This window comes from Diabrotica undecimpunctata, chromosome 3 (genome assembly GCF_040954645.1).
Source record: "Diabrotica undecimpunctata isolate CICGRU chromosome 3, icDiaUnde3, whole genome shotgun sequence".
Lineage (NCBI taxonomy): Eukaryota > Metazoa > Arthropoda > Insecta > Coleoptera > Chrysomelidae > Diabrotica > Diabrotica undecimpunctata.
The window spans coordinates 107,687,566-107,709,405 of NC_092805.1; the positions used below are offsets into that span (position 1 = coordinate 107,687,566).

Here is a 21,840-nt window from a genome sequence, read left to right on the forward strand (position 1 = left end):
ATTAGTTGACAGTGGTTGAGTCTAGTGGTAGAGGTTTAATTCATTCATCATCAATATTTTGCATTGTTTATAGGTCTTGAAGATTGCAAATTCGAATCACTTTTGACATTATTAGTAAAATACTTTGGCAATTTTATTTAGAAGGTGTATCTTGACTGAATCTGCAAAATCATTTCTTTTTTACTTTCAAACAAGCTGTAATCAAGAAGCCTGGATCTTTCCAGAATCATTAACAATATGCTTCACCACAATTCCTAGATCAACACATTGTTTCAACATTTGTTTGTCTCACATATTGTGGATACATCTAAGTAAGCAATATATATTTATACATTGTGCAAATTTGTGGTAACTATTTTACTGCATTGTAAAAATTTATTTAATTTGACAAATTTTAGTAAAAGCAATTCCAAAAAAATAGGTAAAAAAGTTCTCATTCTAATTGATCTACTAGCTATAATTTTATTTTACTTACTTGTATGTGTTACAAGAGATAATCTAGATAAAAATTTAAAGAGGATGATCATAGCAATTGTAATGATTTGCATCGCCTAGATACCGTCAGCTCTTCGTATTCACGCATCCCTAGCAGAAGTCCATCCTCCATCGATGTGCGCTATAGGAGATGGAAGGCCTTCGACCGTATAAAAGAGCAGCCGCCGCAAAAGAAATGAGTTACCCAAAAACTCAAACTAAATCATCCCTCCTACATCACCGGAGGAGATAAACGAATTAATCAAAAACAGCTCGCCGAAAAAAGCATCTGGTCCCGATCAAATCACGAACAGGAATCGAAAATACTTACCAGCGAGAGCCATAGTATATCTAACAAACATAATTAATGCGATGCCAAGATTCATGAAATTTCCAAACAGATGGAAAGAGGCCCATGTGATAATGTCACCAAAGCACGGAAAAGACAACACATTCCCGCAAAACTACAGGCCAATAAGCTTACTACCTGCGATCAGCAAGATTGTAGAGAGAATAATACTCAGCACACTCCAAGCCGAAACAGACAGATTAGATATAATACCCGAAGCTCAATTCGGCTTTACATCAGAACACTATAGCGAGCTACAAGTACGCAGACTAACAGAGTACATAGCAGCTGGATTCAACGATAAACAATTTACAGGAGCTACCTTCCTAGATGTAAGCAAAGCATTCGACAATGACAAGACTGATCTCTTCATACTTGGGCAATCGTTGTTTCAGAGTCCGGATAGGACAAGGCCTATCCGAACTCGGGAACCCGGAGGCTAAAGTGTCACAGGGAGCAGTACTGTCACCTCTACTGTACACGATATATACAGCAGATATACCTAGAACACCAGGTACACTATTAAGCCTCTATTAGTGGTAAACAACCTACAAACAGCGCTAGATGACTAGAAGAATGGAGTTTAAAATGGAAAATAGCAATAAACTCAGATGAGACACAGGCTGTACTTTTCAAAAAGAGGAACCAACAACCAGAAGAACAGGTAACTGTGCAAGACAGTCCCATCGAGTAGAAAAGCGAAGCAAAATACCTCGGATTATCATGGAAAAAAGGCTTAACATTTAGCAAACACGTAGAAGCCACAGTACGAAAAGCCAACATGACAAGAGCATCTATAAGAGGCCTAGTAGGAAGGAAAAGCAAATTCAAATTGAAAACAAAAATAAGACTAATAAATAGTACAATCCTTCCTATACTAACATATGATGCATCTCTTGCAAGGGGACACACATGCAATACTTCAAAAAATACAAGCGGCAGACAACAACAGCCTAAGAGAAACAGTCAACGTACCAAGATACGTAGCAGAAAGATTCCTCTTTAGAGAATTGCAGCAAATCAGAGTGACTGACACGATGAAAGAAAAAGCTAGGATAAAGTTCGACATGAAATACACGATAGAAACGAGAGTTCAAACAAAAAGAATAATTAAAACTTCAGAAATGAGAGATTTGAGATCAATTTTGAGAATACATTAAGAGACAGAAAACCAAATAACTAAATAAGAGAAGAAATCTCTATAAAATACTTTACTATATTGTACGATAAATACGAAAGAGAATGTGTGATACCCACAATTGGTCGTTTTTACAAAATTTTGCCTATGAAGTAATATAGTTTATAAGTTAAATCAAATGCCCAATTTATCCAGCCAAAATGTTGATAATGATGATACATTGACAATCATTCAATTATTAGGTTTAAATAAAAATTAATAAGCATGCATTTCTTATTTTTATCTATTATTCAATATTTTATATAAAGTAGTGCAATAGGGTTTTTTCTAACGAATGTGGTTGTAGAAAATAAATGTGTAGGCCAGTAAATGAACGTGAAAAGGGTGATACCCTGTAATTTTCCGTGTCACCACAGAATTGCATGAAAATTTGTGAGATAGGTTCTACCTACCATCCCCTTCACTTTTGGACTTATGCCGTAAGTAGCTTTTTATTTTTTAGGAGTGAAAACTAACCCCATTAAAAAAACATCATATAATAGTAAATTAAAGCGGGTAATTGATTTACATCATATTTAAACGAAGTAAATAAATGTCAATTAACATTAAACAACATAATTTAAAATTTTATCATAGCTTAATTCCTAACCTATCACCCCCTGGGGGTGATATTTAGGGGTTATTTAGGGGTACCACCCCCTGGATTAGTTATAATTAAAACAATGTCATTGATTACCTTGTATCCACTGATTTGCATGGAAATTTGGTTTAGGGTTATACTTACCCTCCACATAAAAAATGGACTTGCGTCGCTGGTTGCTTTTTATTTGTTAGAGTTAAGAACGACCCCTAATTAGAGAAAAAATCATATAATAAATTGTAAATTGAAGCAATTTGGAATTATTTAATTATACAGTGGCGTTAAATTTAGAACCGCTACAATTTTTTACCACATTCTATGCTTATAAAAACCACCCTTGCGAAGAAATTCGAATAGTTGTAGTATAGTTTTTATGAGATTATTGGTATTAATACACTTTTTGCTTCCGCTGATACCTTAATGTGTTATCTACAGGCTGTAAGGCTCGCCTAGTATGCTATAGCTTTGTAGGATAGGATGATGCAAGTCATTTCATAATGTAGAATCCTCTACACTCAACTCCATGGTCTGAAGTACATAGATTTACTTTTCATAATTAATAAAAAACTCAGTAGCTGTAAATTGTATGCCCTCTATTAACCTAATATCCCTTCGGGGTTGGGGTTAAGAAAGCGATACTGCAAATTCTAGGTAAGGTCTGACGTAAGTTATTTAGAGTTTCAAAAACAAGTCTGGAACTCTATATAAATTTTTGACACAAGATATAAGTAAAGCAGAATTTGCTTTAGTAATGCTATTACATCTGTAGTTGTTTGCATACACCAGATTAACTTATGGTTGACCAAAATACCAAAGGCATTAACTCCCTGATCTTGTTTTGTTGGATTCCCATCCGTAAAATGTCACAAATGGATTATTATTACAATTTCTACTAAAATATTAATGAATACTAATAATATGTGGACAGTAATACAACTTTAAATAATCAGAATAAGTCATTTATTTTACAGAGATCCACAAGTTAAGTCTTATATAGTAGAAATAGAATGGGACCTAAAATGGACCTTTAAGCGTAACCACTGGTTACTACATGAATCCAAAATAATGTAATCATCTTCCACTTGTACGAAAACGGTCTCACCGAAAACAAATTTCCTAAAAAGTAACTCCATATAAACCGTGCTTTTTATTTATTTTGATTTATTATACCTTGCTGAGTATTTCCCATGTGCCGCTCTCCCCTAATTTTACACACTAAAAAGAATGAATTTGTTAAAATTTATTATTTTTCTTCAAACTGTATTGAGAAACCAGTTTTTCTTCCCCGCCTTATAATTATTTAATTTTTGAAGGTTATGTACTTTATGTATACTAATTATTTATTAAAATGTTTAAAACGTGTCTACATAATTAAAAATAGTGTGAAGTTTAGTTTATTGTTTGTCAGTTTATAAAAGAATTGGTGAGTCTTTCCTGTCATATCTTTTAAATTGTTTACACAAAAATATAATCAGTTCTATTGAACTAATTAAGATTTTCGTTTATTCTTGTTGTACTAAACAAGCTAAGTAGAGGTATTGATTTTTGAACTTTTTAATTATACAGTCCTTTAATATATGCATGATGTGCAATATAAAATTATTAACTAATGATTTCTACTTTCCTTGCTAATTTCTTTTTTTTTTTCGAAAAAATCGCTTTCTGCATTTAATGTTTATGTCTAATTTTGTAATTCAAAATAATTTCGGTTTAAGTAACCCTCTTGAAAATTTTGAATTGATTCTTAACGGACAAATAGATGTTAGAATGGCATCATTGTCTCTATCAGGTATTCATTTAGAACAAAGTTTAAAAAAAAGTAATTAAATACACAAAAGTAATTTAAAATTATAAATTTTTCTGGAGAGTCTGAGGTTTGCGCTAAGCATGTCAAGTTGACTATATTTCGTGGAAGTTAATAATGGTGTTTTGTGTTATATTATTGAACTTTATTGGAATCAGTAGATATATGAAATAAAATAATTGAATCCAATGGCATAGTAATGAATCACGAATTCGAATGAAGCCTATTGCCATTCTTGGATTTTATCATACATATTTAATGAACACCAGATTTACACCCAGGAATTCAGTAAAGCACTAGACCGTTTAAAAAATATAAAATCTTCAGGACCAGATAAAATACCCATCAGCATTCTCTTTTACTTTATCCCTATGCGGGGTCGGCTTCCCTAATTACATTTCTCTATAAGATTATATCTTGGGTCACATTAATATCAATCCTCTTTACCGACGTGTCCTGCTTAAGCGTCTTCCTCCTGCTCTACCTCTCCTACTACTTCCAAGAACCCGCAAGTGATTACCGTCTCGACTTTAAACGTGACCAAACCCTCTTAACCGATGCTCTCTCATCTTGGCAACAATTGGTGCCGCCCCTGGACTTCCCCTAATATACTCATTCCTAACATTATCCTTTTTTGTCACTCTACACATCCATCTAAGCTTTCTCATTTGCGCTACATGCATTCGTTGTTGCTCTTGTTTTTTAACTGCTTAACATTCAGTTTCGTATACCATAGTTGGGCTTATAGCTGTTTTATAGAATTTTCCGTTCATTGCTTCATTGGAATTTTTCTATCACACAACCCACCACTCGCTTCCTTCTACTTCATCCACCCAACCCTAATTCTACTGCATGCATCTCCATCTATTTCCCCATTACTCTGTAATATCGGTCCTAGGTACTTAAAACTAATATATTGGATTTACAAATGCAATGATTTGCTGGCGCCAGCACTAACACCAGGTAACCATCACGCTAGCAGCCGGTTACACATACAATGATATTTTGTCTCGTCAGTCTCAGTTGTTAAGTGCAACGTGTTCTGGATATATGGAGTTCTCTTTTTAAAGGATATTAAATCAATATGTCAAGTAAACTGGTTCGTAGAAGTTGTCGAATAGTAGCACATTTGGTGCTTAACGATATCATGGACGATTTGCAATGGAAATATAATCATAAACATAAAGGCCGTATAGGGATAAAATCATGGATTAGTCGTAGGCAAACGTTAGGTGCTTCGCAGAATTATGTTAAAGAACTTTCAATGGAAGACCCTACGTCTTTCAAGAACCTTTTACTTATAACGATGGCACGTTTTGATTATCTTTTATAACTTGTAACATCATATGTCGAAAAAACGAATACCGCCATGGGACACACTTTATCTGCTGAACTTAAATTGCAAGTAACATTAAGATATTTAGCCACTGGCGATTCTATTGCATCATTGTAATGTTTACACCATGTACCTAAGAGTACAATATCAAAGTTCTTGCCAAAAATGTGTAATGCGATCTACAGCGGACTCAGAGAACATATTTAAGCAAGTATTTTTATTGTATTTATACAAAGCAACAGTTACATAGTACTAGTGATATTCATTGTACTCATCATTTAGTATAGAACCTATGTAGAGCTTCCGATAAAATGTTACTAGAAAGTAGGGAATGAGCTGCATAGTCAGAAGTCCTGCTTGATGGAGTTGTACTTGGTCGAGATAAAATGGATTTCAAACACCTAGCAGCACGTAGACGTTGGTCCACTAAGTATGACTGTAAATAAGCCATTGATTCTAGAACCCATAACTCCGGAAGTTTCTTAAGCTGGCATGCGACAGACTTTCCAAAGCAATCAAATTCATTTTTCTCTGCTGCTGGTTCATTAAGGTCGACGCAATAGCTTTTAATTTTTCTAATGCTTTCTCTGTACCGGTTTTGTCATATTTCTTGGATCTTTTTGGTGAAATATGTACTGTTGTACGGCTGCGAGTCCTAGTGAAAGGTGGTATATTATCATTGGTTGCTGTATCTTCTGTAACATCAGCAGTCTGCGATTATGTGTTGTCTATGTCGTAACTATCATCATGTGTCTCCTAAAAATATACACAGTTAAAATAAATTATTACTTTTAGGTTTCGACAACACAAGTAGAATGGAGAAACATTGTAGAAGTGTAATGAATTTATTTAACTGCTATGTCTTTATTTAATTTATAATGTCTTTACTAATTTATTATATTGTTCCTACTTTAATTTATCAAAAAGCACGATAATTTATATTAATTTATTTAACTAATAATACATAATTTATCTGGACGAACGTAACAATTAAAATCGAGAGCGCGTCGTCAAAATTAACTGCCTCTCTTCATAACAAAATTCCTCTATAAATATAAAATCCTGTTATTCGAGAATGAAAACAGCTGTTTCTCGAAACCCATTGAATAGACTGCTGTTTTGGCGAAAGGCCTATGATGAGTCATTCCCATGACTCGAAACTTCCAAGCGGGACCAAAAAAACCAGTCTGGGGTCGCACTCTCAAATAACTACAACAAAAAAGAATTAGTCATAATATTTACAGTTTAGGGTCAGAATTTATCGTAACAGAAGGCTTTTATACAATATGGAATTTCCCGAATTGTGGTGGGGCACTAAACGGAAAACATATTTTATTGGGGTGTCCACTCAGATTCAAACTTTTATAATTATAGGGGAACATTCAGTATTATTCTTTTTTGCGTTGGTAGATGATCAATACTGTTTCCAATATATAGATATTGAAGAAAACGAGCCAGCCTGTGATCGAGGAGTTTATGTAAAGTCAAGCCTAAAGACTGCCTTAGAAAGTAACACATTGAATGTTCCTGTTTAAGACAGTATTTCTAGCAGACAATGCGTTCCCGTTAAAGGAATACCTATTAAAACCTTATTCGCAACATGTTCTGTTAATAATAAAGGAGAACTTTTTTAACTATCGGCTATCACGAGTCAGAAGAATTGTAGAAAATGCTTTTGGAATCTTTGTCGCCCGTTTTCGTGTATTTGAGAAACCGATTGCCTTGTTACCCGAATCCGAAAAAGTGGAATCTATAGTACATGCTGCTTGTGCACTACATACCTGACTACGAAAAACAACTACTATTTATCAGCATCTACCTATCACAAACAACTACTATTTATCAGGATTTACCCAGGATCTGTAGATGAAGAAGATTTTGTAACCGGAACAATAATAGCAGCACATGAAACTCGTAATTACTCAAAAGCGGCAGCGGCTATTAAAAACAAAACAGCTGATTGGTTCATGGGCGAAGGAGCTGTTCTATGGCAAACTGAATGAAAGATAATGAATAGCAATGCATCTGCCTGAGTTCTCCTCAACTAGCATACAAAAATCTGCAAAAAAGAAATCAAAAAAATCCAAATCAACTAATTGTGACTATCATATTATTAATCAAAAATCTCTATTTATTAATAATTACCTTTACGAAGATGTCCCTGAATCGCTTTCATTTAATGTAACCGAACTTACTGCATTCCTCGAAAACTCCTTTGGCATCAACGACCCTCTATCTGAAGCCAGTAAACTTATCACTGACATACCCTCCTTAATAAAAGATCTCACCCTAATATATACTAAGATAAAAGATAGATCCTTAAAAAATCGTATAACACGTCTGATAAAAAAATTAAGCTAAAGCTCCATCCCGATCAAAAAAATTTCACTGAACACCTATTCACTGACGATGGTAACCCAAGTGACCCCTCTGTTCTTTCTTAACAGTTCTTCTTTCTTTTCTCCTGTATTCTTTAAAATTGATAACATTTAGTCTGATATATTGGAATTGGATTTTATCCTCGCCTTAAAAGAATTCAAAAGATTATTTCCTCTCAATATCCCGGCATTTTTTGTCTCAAGGAAACAAATTGTAAAATCGATCATCAAGGCAAACTTAAAATTTTGGAAGGACATCATCTTCTTCTTAGTCGTTAACCTGATGCAGGTATCGTGATATCATGAAGCTATTAACTAAATTTCCCAATGTTCCTCCACGTTTTTCTATCTTCTGCCATTCTAGCACATTCTGACAATGGAGCGCCAATGGTAGCAACAATATGGTCCGTGTATCGTGTGGGAGATCTACCTCTATTTCTTTTGCCTTCTACTTTTCCCTGGATGGTAAGTTTTTCAAGACCATTTCTTCGAAGGACATGTCCAAAATAGACATCATCATATTTGCACAAACTGTGCAAGAGCCAGTAGTGGTCAATTTTTGTATCTAGTGATGTATACTTTCCCTTCTACCGTTAACTACAACTTAAGAAGCATTTTTGTTGGTGACTTTAATTCTCATAACAGAATTTGGTGCTCATTTTGTATTTTGGTAAAGGCGACGTTATTGAGAATGTCTTAAATTGTTCAGACACCTTTCTGTTAAATACTGCACTTAATACCCATTTTAACATGTCTTCAAGATTATGTTTCTTCTTCTTCTACGGCACTACAGCCCAAATTGAGCTTTGGCCTCCTTTATTTTTTGCCTTCACTCTTGTTTGTCTGTGGCTGATCTTCTCCATACATGGACTACTAAAAGCGCTTGTGCGTCGCTGTTTACTGTGTCTTTCTTGGCTTTCCAACCGGCCTCTTTTCCTGCATTCTAGCATTCAGTGCTCTTTTTGGTAGACTGTCCCCTCCCATTCCTATCAAATGTCCGGCCCATTGCAATCTTTGTATTCTAATGAAGTCTGACAGTGGTGCTTCGTTATTCAGTTAATAAAGCTCGTTGTTGTATCCACTCCTGAAGATTCCGTTGTCCCCCACAGGTATTAGTATTCTCATCAGTACTTTCCTTTTGAATGTATCGAGTTTGCTTTTGGATGTTTCTTTCAGGACCCATGCTTCATTGCCATAGCATGCTATTGGTCGAATTAAGGTTTTATAGATTCTCATCTTTGTATTTCAGTGGACATTTTTAGACTGAAATATATGGGATCCTCTTTACACCCACAAATCTCTTTAATCCTCTTTATTCCCTAATTACCATAATGCCGTCTTCTTCCAATAACAATATCCAACACCGTATCATAAAATCTGTATCTTAATTAATTACTCCACTACTTAAAAATATTGACTTCCATCTAACTAGTTCACTTCCTCTACCCTTGATTTCACCCCTGGACTAAATACCTTCCTTCAATAGACACCTCACTCATCATATTTACCAAACATGAATATTTTAACATTCTAATAAAGAAAACATTTTTAGAAATTATACAAAAAAAAATTATATGATTTAATTGTCTATACCAATACGTCTAAAATTACCACTGGTGTTGGCTGTGAGGTCACCACTAAACACGTTCTTGTAAGATCATCTCGGTATTCTGTTGACTTTTAAATGTATCTTCCATTAAAACAGATATATTGCCATTTGTTCAGATTCCCTTTCATCTATCCATTCAATCAATACAATCTTCACTGACCACCCATTAGTTCAAAACACATTTATGACATACACCAAAATATCTTTGCTAACGATGTAACAGTCTTTCTCATATGGCTGATTTCTCAAACTAGTTACTGGTAATGAAACAGCCGATCATTTCGATAAAAAAACTACCAACCATATCACTGGAGTCACCACAATTTAACTAGCTAGCAACCTCAAACTCGTTTTCAAAAAGTCAATAGAGAATAATTGGCAAAACTTATGGCAAAAGAGCAAAACAACTCTTCACGAACTCCAACCGTTTATTGTTTATCGCTCCCTGTACTTCCTAACTAGGCGTAAAGCATCGATTATTAGAAGACTCAGAATCACTACACCAGTCTTACCTATGATTTTTAATATCAATTAATTTACAGTTGAAATTCCATTGGTCTAAAAATGAGGCAGTTAGATAATAATGTGACAAAATATTTCCGCTTCAAAATAAGCTGTCCCAAATTAGAGTAATGGCAAATTTAAATTTGATTTTGCATCTTCATCTCTGGTATAGAAATAAAACACTTTGAGCACACATCGATATATTATAATGTTGAAATAATTTATTTATGGCATAAAACATATTCGGCACTAATCAACTAACAAATTAATGTCTAATTACGCTAAACACATGAATAAAATGAATTAAATAATAAATAAGCCACTATTGTGTTATAGCACACTTTGCAGCACTTGCGCCTCTAGCGGCGATTGCCGAAAGCTGAATTAGATGTTAAAAGTAGGCACACAAACGATGCTTTGCGTTTCCACTCCTTCTTACAGCCCTCCTTAATCAGGACCAACAGAAGTACAGGGCCATCACAGGTCACAATTGACTTTCTCCTTTACAAATTGATAAATTTTGATGTCTGCATGATTGCATTTTAGGATATGGGCTATGCAGATCTTTTCACAAAAAATATTTTTTACCTAAAATTAAAAATAAAATTTTTTTTAGATGTTTCTGTAATTATATAAGTTAATATACTATCAGCAAAAAAAATAGGACCTACAACATTAACCCTTTCTTTACCAGCGAGGTATATATACGGTTTGGGAAAAAGTGCCACTGTTCCCAGTGACGTATATATACGTTCTCGAGTGAAAACGTTTTTAATACCATGCCGTTTGTATACGGCATCAAAATTTTTTGCACCTCTGCCAGCCCCATTGCCGCATCTATCCGGCATTGTTACAATGCCATCAGCTCCAATTCCGTATTGTTACGTTCGAACATGCATTGTGATGAACCCACTGCCGTATTGATACGGCAGCTTCATGGTACAATACGTATGATACATAATGTTCCAAAATCGGTTCGCTTTCGCGCATGACGTAGTCAAGAACGCTTATTCCCGTAACATTTGAATATAGTTGTATAGGACAGACTTTTAATTTTAAGTTTTTTTATATAATTTGGCTAATTTAATCATAGTAATTATAAAGAGATGATAAAATTATGTCATTATAATATTTAATCATAAATAAAATTTGGAGTTAATTTAAGTTTATTGATTTTTGGTACAGTTATTTTGTTAACATCGATATCCTTTATAAAACAAGTTTTAATTATCTTTTATTACACGTAGGTACAGGTTAATTAACTTATACTCCAGAGTTCGATATTTCAGATGTGTAAAAAGATACAGAAAAGTGGTAATGAAGGTACACAAAATTTGTACGTATATACCTACCGAACTAAACACAAAATCAAAATAAATAATGATAAAGTCAACTTTATTTATATCGAATGAGCTAGCTGGCCATCGAATATAAGTGTAGTGAGGTCACACAATATTGCACAACATTTAAAATGACATCTTTTGATCTTTTGTAATATTTACACATAAAATTTTCTTGGTATTGTTTATAATAATGATAACATTATATATTTTAATAATGATAACATGATTTAACAAAGAAAAATATGTTATTTTGGAAGATGCTAAATTGATTTCCTCCGAAACAGTTCTCATTGCAAATTGCATAGCAGGCTGACGCTAGTTTCTTACTTAACAAATCGATATGAAAAAACCATTTAAGGTTTCATGACTAATAATTAATAAAAATAAAGATTTAGACTTACGTCGTTGTCCTAGAAGTAGTAAGAAGCTGCTCAACATACTTTTTGGACTCTCTGTGTTCGGCTCTTTGTACGCGTTTCTTTTGGTTGGTTTAAAGGGTAGATGATTTTGATTTAGGCAAATAAAGACTAGGTACTGCCTCAGGTTTGAGTTTTAGACCCTTTTTAGAAACGTAATTTACAAGTTCCTGTTGTAGATTTCTTTGGTAATCTTCAGTTTTAAAATGTTTAGAACAAATTCTTGCAGTATTACAATTAAAATTATCTTATCTACAACAAGATATAATTCCCAATTTTCTGGTCACACTATCTTTAGGAAATGTATGAAACCTAGAGATTTTATCTTCATTGTCATTATTGCAACAAGCAATTGCACAGCGCACTTTGAAAAAGGTACAAAATCAGATATACAATGGCAAATAAAAACTTTCAGTTTTACAAAAAAATACTATACAGTATAAATATAAACAGTAACTAAACAGCATTTGTATAAAGGCACATATGTAAGCATATATCTAAATTATTTTTCTATTATAAAATAGATAACTCAGTCAGTATTGAGTTACTTTAAAATATATTTATTATCTCAAACTTGCAATTTGCAATAGTCACCATTGATAACCGATATTATTGTTGAACTTTTGTTTTTATACAAGCTTTCTGTCTTGCCGGTGTAGAGTCGTCCGAAGTCGATATTTATTGTGTTTTGCGTTTGAACTAATTTGTGTCTTATTTTCATATTATTATATTGTTAAGTAAATTTTGCTTATAATAATCGGTAGGTTATAGTAATGTGTATATTTTTTATTTTACTAAATTTCATTATAACTCATCTAAAATACCATATTGAATTGTAAAGCAGATTTTTCTTTATTGTAATCTATTTTGTTTTTATTTCAGTAAAACTGCTTGGAAGTGAGTGACAGTGAATCAAAATAAGCAAATCTACTATTATATACCTATTCACAGTATTTCCTCTGCAGAAAATTTTTAAATTTCAACGGATATTAGTAGTATACGTATGAAAACAAAAATAAATATTTCGCCTGAATCCCTAGGAAAAGTAAAGGTTTTACGCTACTGAAAATATATTTTTTATTCAATTATAACCAAAACAAAACATTTAAAAAAAAATTAGATCATTTTTTGACCATAATTTCAAAATTAATGTGTACCTTAAGCTGTAATAATGGGTTCGTGGTGGCTCGGGCGATCTTGACTACGTCACACTCTTGGGCCAGCTATCAAATGTCATGCGCAATATCATACCTTGTGTATTCATTGTACCATGCGGCAGCTTCTGATACACGGCGTTTCGGTAACTGTCGGGTATGGTCAGGTTTTTGGTCTATTTTTAGCATGCGTCTTGTACCGCAAATATCACGTTAGCACGGACTACGCAGTACGCAGTATTCTGCTGTTACTGTTGCAGTGCAAATGTATTGTGAAATTTCAAGAAAATGTCTGATTCAAGAAAAAGAAGGCGCTCATGCGATACAGGTGGTTTGTGTGGACTAACGCAAAAAGAATATGATGATATACTGGCATGCTTGGATTTCGATGAATAGCCTTTTGTAGAAAGTGAAAGCGATTATGTACCAGATAACGATGATTCAAAAGAGGAGGAGATTGTTAATGTTATTTATGAGAATGATGAAGCTATTTCTCAAAATGAAGGTGCCGATAAGGACGAAGCCGAAGTTGTGGTTGCAAATACATCGAGAAATGAAAGCAAAATAGCTTTAGCGTATGATTTTAGGATACAGTGGGATAAACAGCAATTTGTTCCTGTCGTGTACGAGTTTGATGTCACAAATTCAGGTGTCCATTTAGACAATATTGAGAATACTGCCAGGGAAATAGATTGTTTTCTGTTCTTTCTAAATCCAGGTACCGTTAATTTAATTTTACATGAAACAAATAATTTTGCTGCAGCGGAAGTTTGCAAAAATAAAAAGATTGCTTGGTCGCCACTTACAGAAAATGAATTTTTTACATTTATCGCTGTGCTATTGCTCGCAGCACGCCATAGAAAAGCCAAACTTACAGAAAATTGGTCAACAAACGATTTGTTATATACACTCATATTTTCTAGTATAATATCCCGGAATCGCTTTCAGTCTATACTGAGAATGTTATACTTCGCTAAAAATGCTGATGAACCACAAGCGGATTCTTATTACAAGGTGCGAGGCGTTTTTTTGCAGGTAAAAAACTCATTTGCTAATAATTTTACGCCATTACAAAATCTGGTAATCGACGAAAGTTTGGTTCTATTCAAAGGACGGCTGCAGTTTAAACAGTTTATAAGAACCAAACGCCATCTATTCACAATAAAATTGTTTTTTCTGTGTGACTGTGAAACGGGTTATGTGTTAGACTTTATTGTTTATGTAGGTAAAAACACCGAAATAAATCATTATGAGGATATCGGCCTCTTAGGATCTGTGGTTGTCACTCTTATGAAACTCTTGGACAAAGGTCACTCGCTCTTTACTGATAACTGGTACACGTCTCCTAGTTTGTGAAGTTACCTATTTGACCATAAAACTAACTATTGTGGAACAGTCAGGGTCAACAGAAAACACATGTCTAATTTAGCAGCAAAACTACAAAAAGGTGCAACTTCCTCAATGTCGAGTTGCAATATGTTAGCACTAAAATGGAAGGATCGAACAAAAGGTCACTATGCTTACTACCATGCACTAAGACAAATTGGTAGAATCGGTTAAAAAAGACAGAAAAACAAACGAATTCATTAAAAAACCAGCTTGTGTAATAGATTACAATATGAATATGGGAGCAGTGGACAGGACTGACATGTTACTAAGTTCCACAGAAAGCATTAGGAAAACCATCAAATGGTATAAAAAGCACTTCTTTCACATATTGGACCTTTCTATTCTAAATTCACATGCAATATACCTTACACAACACCCAGAGAAAACACCATTGGCCCAGTTTCACTTGAATCTTATTCGGCAGCTTCTAGACAGATATGTAGATCTAATCTTGAAATTATCTTGCTACAATGAGATGTTATTTTTAGGTACCATTTAGCAAAATATACAACTGTAGTGCCTGTGCGAAACGTTTTTCGTCTTGTAGGTAGACATTTTCCTGATATTGTCCCCAACAACAAAGTTCGTAGATGCACTGTTTGCTCAACAACAAAGACTCAAGCAAAGAAACGGCGCGAATCAAGGTACATGTGTCGGGAATGTGACGTGGGTCTCTACGCATATCCTTGCTTTGGCATTTACTATACCCAGGAACAATAATTATTCTAATGACTACTTTCGTATTCATTTCATATTTAGTTATTAAAAATACTTTCGTTTTATATTTTTTTGAACATTAAAGAGCATTTTCTGAGTTTTTCTTTGCATTTAATGAGCAACCGTATATATACGTCGCTGATACTGCTGGCACTTCAAAAACTCTGGGAACGGTGGCATTGCGTCGCTGATCAGGTCAGATAGATCAAGTCAAGAAATGATAATTATTTGTGTATCCACATATCCGCCATCATATAAAATGTATAACTTCCGTTACACTTTTTTCTCAGATTATTATTAAAAATTTTGATGGCCTTTACACTATAATTAAAAATAGGTAAATGTAATAATATATTTCTATCAAAATCAATTTTTTATCAACTTTTATAACTTTATAACACTAATAATCAAAAAATGATTATTTTATTAAAGTAGTTAATAGATCAATAAATCCTTCTTTTAGTCGTTCAAGACCTTTATTCACAACCGACAATGAAATTCAAAATAATTGATGTTGAAGAAATCTATAAAAATGATGATAAACTCAAAAAGGAAGATGTCAATATGTTAATGGAATGGGCAGAAAAACAAGCACATTTGCCAAAAGTTAGCGGTATGTATCTTTGTAACTCCTAAAAATAATAATGAATTATATTTATTTATTGCAGAGCTAATAATGGCTTGTTTTCTGCATAGCTGTTTTTACAAAATAGAAGCTGCTAAATCTGCAGTAGATGTATATTTTACGGGTAGTACTTTGAACCCGGATATGTTTCAATTTAAAACTTTAAAAGACCCTATAGTTAAACGTACTACAGACAATAAGTAAGTAAAATAAAACTATTTTTCTACGTATATGCAAAAAAAGCGTAATTTAACTATATTTGACAAAAGTATAAAATAACAAAACTGTAGGAATGTAAATATGTTTCGAACTAAAATTGGTTCTTTATTGTATTAGTGTAATAAAAATTGTATTCTATTTATACTCCAGTAGTCAGAGACAGAAATGTCACTGAACCTCTAAAAATGGTACGAACAAGCTGAATTTTGCTAAGATTTTGGGACTCCAAAAAAAGATGCAAAAAAGTTTGCCACTCCTACCTTCGAATTTCCCCCTAAAACCTCCCTCGTGATTCTCTTTCCTGCTGTCACACACTATGTAGCTTCTTCAAATTTAAATATTTTTAAACTATTTATTATTTGTCTAGTGTTGTGTAGATGTATTATTTAATTTCTATGACATTCATACAAGTACTCGATAGCCTATAATTTTGATGAAATGCCCCCGAAGATGCTCTGAGAGCGAAAGTACTTGGGCAAGATCTAATAAAAAACTATGCTCGATATTTGCCTTTTGTTTGATTAAAGTTTATATTAATAAGACCCAACTTTAACTTAAATGATGGAAATCTGTCAATTAACTATATATTGTAACCTCAAAATTCTGACATTCGACTTTGTCTTGCCTTAAATTTGTTTAAAATGTTATTTTTTCAAATTTAAAATAATGCTGATTACTTCTTTAAGTTCGAATTCTTCGAAAATGAATTTATATAAATGTATGCCACTCACAAGTTTATAGAGAAAGAATAAATTGTTTAGAATAATCTGATGATTTATATTTCTTTGACAGGTTTCCTTTGACAAAAGATACAGTTTTGAAGTTATACTTCTATACGCGCGCTCCACGTTGGGAATTTGTATGGAAGTGAATCTGTGAAATCATTACATATGTAAGATAATGAGTAAGAGAGAGACAAAAGATATATTTTCTATCTCTTCCTCTCTCGAATATAAAAATGTTCCTTTTGTATATATAATTTAATATTATATATATAATAAAATATTTATTAATATTATTATTTATGTGATATGTTTTGTATTATTTATTAAATGTTCATAATTATATTAGTCTTTTGTATTTCAAAATAATCTCAATAAATCACTGTATGATTCAGAACTGTCAAATTTGAAATACGTTTGTGTCATGTGCTCGGTAGTATAGTAGTCAGTATCCCCGCCTGTCACGCGGGAGACCGGGGTTCGATTCCCAGTCGGGGAGGACTTTTTTATTAATATTATTATATGGTAAAGTAAACATATATATGCGTAAGTAGAAAAGTTATGTATATTATTGTCATTTTTAAATACTTATGAATATTGCGTTTTAATTTGTATTGTATTAATATACTGAATTATGTTGCACTCTTTTGTACTGTATTTTTTTTATGTATATTATTGTCATTTTTAAATACTTATGAATATTGCATTTTAATTTGTATTGTATTATTATATTAATAACAAAATAAACAATGAATTTTACTGCAGAGTATGTGTAAACAAATTTTTGCATTCAACTCCTTTCATACATATATGAAAATAAAAATATACATTTTCATCAAAATATTGATTCAATCCTTCATTTACTATACTCTTATTACAGGTCAAAAGTTGTTTATTAATTGTTAGTAAGTTGTTATTAATTCTGTGTCTCTTTTTGCTATGTCTTACCTATAGCATTACATATGTAATGATTGTGCAGATTGACTCCCAAATAAATTTGTAACGGCGAATGCGTGTATAGAAGTGTAACTTCCACCGACAGTCCCACTGGACTGCCACACCCGTTTTTTTTATTGTTACATTGCATGTTTACAATCTACTCTATACACAGAGTAATAAGTAAGTAGTCTGTATGTAAATTAACGTGAGTTAGGTACCGTCCAGTGACGGTTCTCTAAGTATTATTGCGGTAGGTCTTCTGGCCATATCCTCTTCAATCTTCTTTCGGCAAGTGGTTGGGTGAATAAGTTATTTACCAGTTCGTTGTTGTGATCAGTGGTGCGATTTTTATATTTTATTGATTGATTCTTTATTATGTCCTTAAGTAATGGGATGTCCAGATCATTGTGAAGTGTTTGGTAAGATACATACCATGGAGCTTTACTTATACGATAGTATAAATACTCCATACGGAGTATTTTGGATTGTAATGTTTGAAGTATCTTCGTATTTGAAGGTTTACTATAGCCCCACAGTTCTATTCCATATGCCCAAACTGGTATAAGCATAGCTTTGTACAGAAGCAGTTTATTTTCAAGAGATAACTGAGACCTTTTGTTAAATAGCCAATTCATATTTTTTAGTTTAAGATCTAGTTGTTTCCGTTTAGTTTTAATGTGCGTTGTCCATGTAAGTTTTTCATCCAGGTGCAATCACAAGTATTTGACAAATGGTTTTATAGGAATGAGAGTATTATTACTATTTATTATTAACACTGATCTTCCATGGCTTAAGCCCGTTTTGTAATTGATCTAAATGATTTTGTACTTTTTGTGATGCTACATTAGGGTCGACATCAACTGCCAAGATTCTCGTGTCATCGACAAATGTAGCTAAGAAGGTATCATTGCTGATTGGAACGTCTGCTGTAAATATCAGATATAGAAATGGGCCCAAAACGCTACCCTGAGGTACGCCAGATTGTATGATGTGGTAATTTGAGTAGCTGTCTTCAATTTTGACTTGGAAGTAACGGTCAGTAAGATATGATTTTAGTATAAATGATAGTTGGTCTGTTAGGTGTAATTTCAGTTTATCTGTTATCTGTTATCTGTTATCTGTTTAGCTGTTATCAAGTTATAGCCAGGAGCTTTCTTAGAATTTAGCATTTTTATTTGTTGTTAAACCTCTGTCGGAATAAATGTTATCAGAGGAAGAGATAGTTGACATGGAGTTTCGATCTACATTCTTATATCATCATCTTAATCGTTATTAGTATCTGGTGCTGCGAATACAGTTGCAACATGTTCTACGAATACTGTTGTTTTTTCTGCGTTTGTGCGGGCCCAGGTCATATCTGTTTTTCTTAAAGGTGAATTTGTTATTGTCGGTCGGTTAAACTTTTTTGTAGCTTTCCATATAGAGTGGTCTTCATGTGAGAGACTCGAAACATAAAACTAGAAACAGACGTTTTTTTCTTCATGTAATGCTCTATTTAGTCTATGACTAATCCTGTTAAGGTACGTTTTATTTAGTGGATTTCTTGTTTGTTGCCATATGCGTCGAGCTCTTCTTCTTTTCTGCTACCAATTCTCTTATATTAAGGGGGATATTATGGTTTTCTTGCACTGTTATTTGGTTCTGTGGTGTGGCTTCCCATCATGTTGTTTGTAAAACTGTTGTTAAATAGTCTACTGCTTTCTCTACATCTTCGTTTTCTTTTATCCTAATATCTAGTATAATTTTTGTATTTACAGAATTTTGGAAAACATCCCAGTTTGTTTCTTTAGTTGTGAGTTTGGGTGGTGGTGTTCTCCATATTATGTGTCTATTTAAAGTTATTATTATTGTACTGTGATCTGATGTTAAATCAAAGTTTGACTCTATTGCACTATGAATGTCAGATATTCCTTTTGTTACAGCAAAATCTACCAAATCTGGAATTTTGTTGACATCCGTAGGCCAGTATGTGGGGTTCTCCCGTACATAAGTATCTTAAGGTATTTTGATGGATGATATTCATTATTGCTCGACCTTTAGGCGTGATTAATCTGGAACCCCATGTGATGTGTTTGGCATTCCAGTCTCTTGCTCCTATGAGTTTGGATCCAAGAGTTTGTATGAAATCATGATACTCTTCGCTTGAAATTGGATGTCTAGGTGGGCTGTAGACTGATGATACACTGAAGGAGGTATTTGTTTCAATTTTAATGATTGATGTTTAAATTTTTTTTGTAATATAAGGTTGAACTGCATAGTGTTTAATTTTTGATTTAATAATAACGACAGAACCTGCATGTGCTCCTTCGTCTGGATGGTTTGCATAATACACAGTATAGTAAGGTATCTTAATAACCGTTCTTTGTGTGGCATGACTTTCAGATATTAATAGAATGTCTATATTATACATTTTTAAAAACAGTGATGTCTCTAATATATGGTTTGAAATGCCATTAGCATTCCACGATGCAATTCGTAGTGACATGAAAGCTATTTTGTTATTTTATTAATGACTGTAGTTAACATGGTTAAAATCATGCTATTTTGGTTTAAGAGTTAAGAGAACATATTTTTGAATTCGTTTAGGAAATTTGATAGTTTATCTGCTAATTCATTGTTGTTATTTTTGTTATCTGCATTTATGTTTCCAATGGTAGCATCTCTATAACTGATTGTGTTGAAATTATGAGCATGATGTTGGGTAGGTATATTTACATTGGGATTGTTGACAGGATTTTGAGTGGTGATTTGTTTTGATTTGTCATGGTATCTGACATTTAGTAGTTCACGATAAACAGAACATCCTCTGTAATTAGAAGGATGGTCTCCATTACAGTTAATTCAAGTTGCTGGCGTGTTTTTTGGTTTCTTGCAGTCCTTTGTGTTGTGTGATCCAGCACATTTTTCGCAATTATATAGTTTTGCACAGTACGTTTTAGTGTTATATTTCTGTGTATTGTAGTATATTTCTTTTAATTCTCGGTGGTTCAACACTTATTTTACAATGTTGTATATACTGTAGTTCAAATATTTCTTTGTTGTTCGTTTGAGGCTCGAGGTCCACAAAAAATAATGGTAATGGTTCACGACTCAATCTGTGTCTGATATTTGTAACGTTCCTTACCTTATGACCCGTTTTCTGGATTTCCGCTTTTATTTCATCTATCGGGAAAAAGCGATGTAGATCTCGAATAACTGCTCTGTATGCTCTGTCTTCCTTAGGTTGGTATGTATGGTGAACGATATTTTCCTCTCGTACGTGATGTATAAGTGTTCTGTAGGATTCAGGTGTCTTTGGTACATTTTTTTTGTGTTGTTTGTTAAGGCTTTAGTAAAGTAAGTTTCTACTTCTACTGCTTGGGCTAAATTATCTATCATTTTACTATATAAAAATATATATAAATATATATACATATATAAAATATATATAAATACATATATAAAAATTGGAGGGGGTTTGAGATTGGTGGATTTTTATTCGTATCATTTACGGAGTTTTTCCTGTGGAAGTGGCTGAAACCTATTTGAGAGTGTAATTGGAGCTTCTTCTTCTCTTGAATTTTGATGTTTAAGCCTTTTTATTTTTAATCTTATTGGTTGCCATGCGTGTTTATTATTTTAAGAGTCTTCATGTTCTTTATCTGACATCGAATCATATTCATTCTGTGTTTCTAGATTGTTTTTAAGTTTAAGTTAGCTTGAGAGTTTGATGTAGAATGAAAAAAGTTGGTTTGCTGTGCAACTACTGGCTGTATCTGATATTGTTGTTGATAGTTATCAAAAGGTATCATTTGGTGGTTGACTGTTGGTTGATTTGAGCACAATGGTGGATCTTGTATTTATTTGACTTACTTGGTAATACGGATGTATTAGATTTGTAGGCTCGTTCGGCATTAGAGTTGGAAACTGCACTGTAGGATACTGAAAATCATTTGATCCTGGTCCATTCCCTGTTGGAAACATTTTCTCTTCACTTAGAGCTTACTTTTATTATTTTATTATTTATTTACCAATAATCAATTTAAATACACCATATTTCGAGAAGATTAATAATTAGTTAGCACAATTACAATTATCTTCAGAA

The 21,840-nt window shown here is 33.2% G+C and overlaps 1 protein-coding gene across 1 annotated transcript in view; it reads left to right on the plus strand.

The window, feature by feature from the left end:
• Positions 1-3,894: 3,894 nt before the first annotated feature.
• The window catches only part of LOC140437180 (alpha-tocopherol transfer protein-like), a 44,010-nt gene continuing 26,064 nt past the window's right edge, over positions 3,895-21,840 (plus strand). Inside the window, exons 1-3 of the mRNA XM_072526531.1 lie at positions 3,895-4,024; positions 15,715-15,864; positions 15,920-16,076. Of these exons, the coding sequence (XP_072382632.1) occupies positions 15,744-15,864; positions 15,920-16,076 (278 nt within the window). The 5' untranslated portion in view covers positions 3,895-4,024; positions 15,715-15,743. The remainder of the gene's footprint in view (positions 4,025-15,714; positions 15,865-15,919; positions 16,077-21,840) is intronic.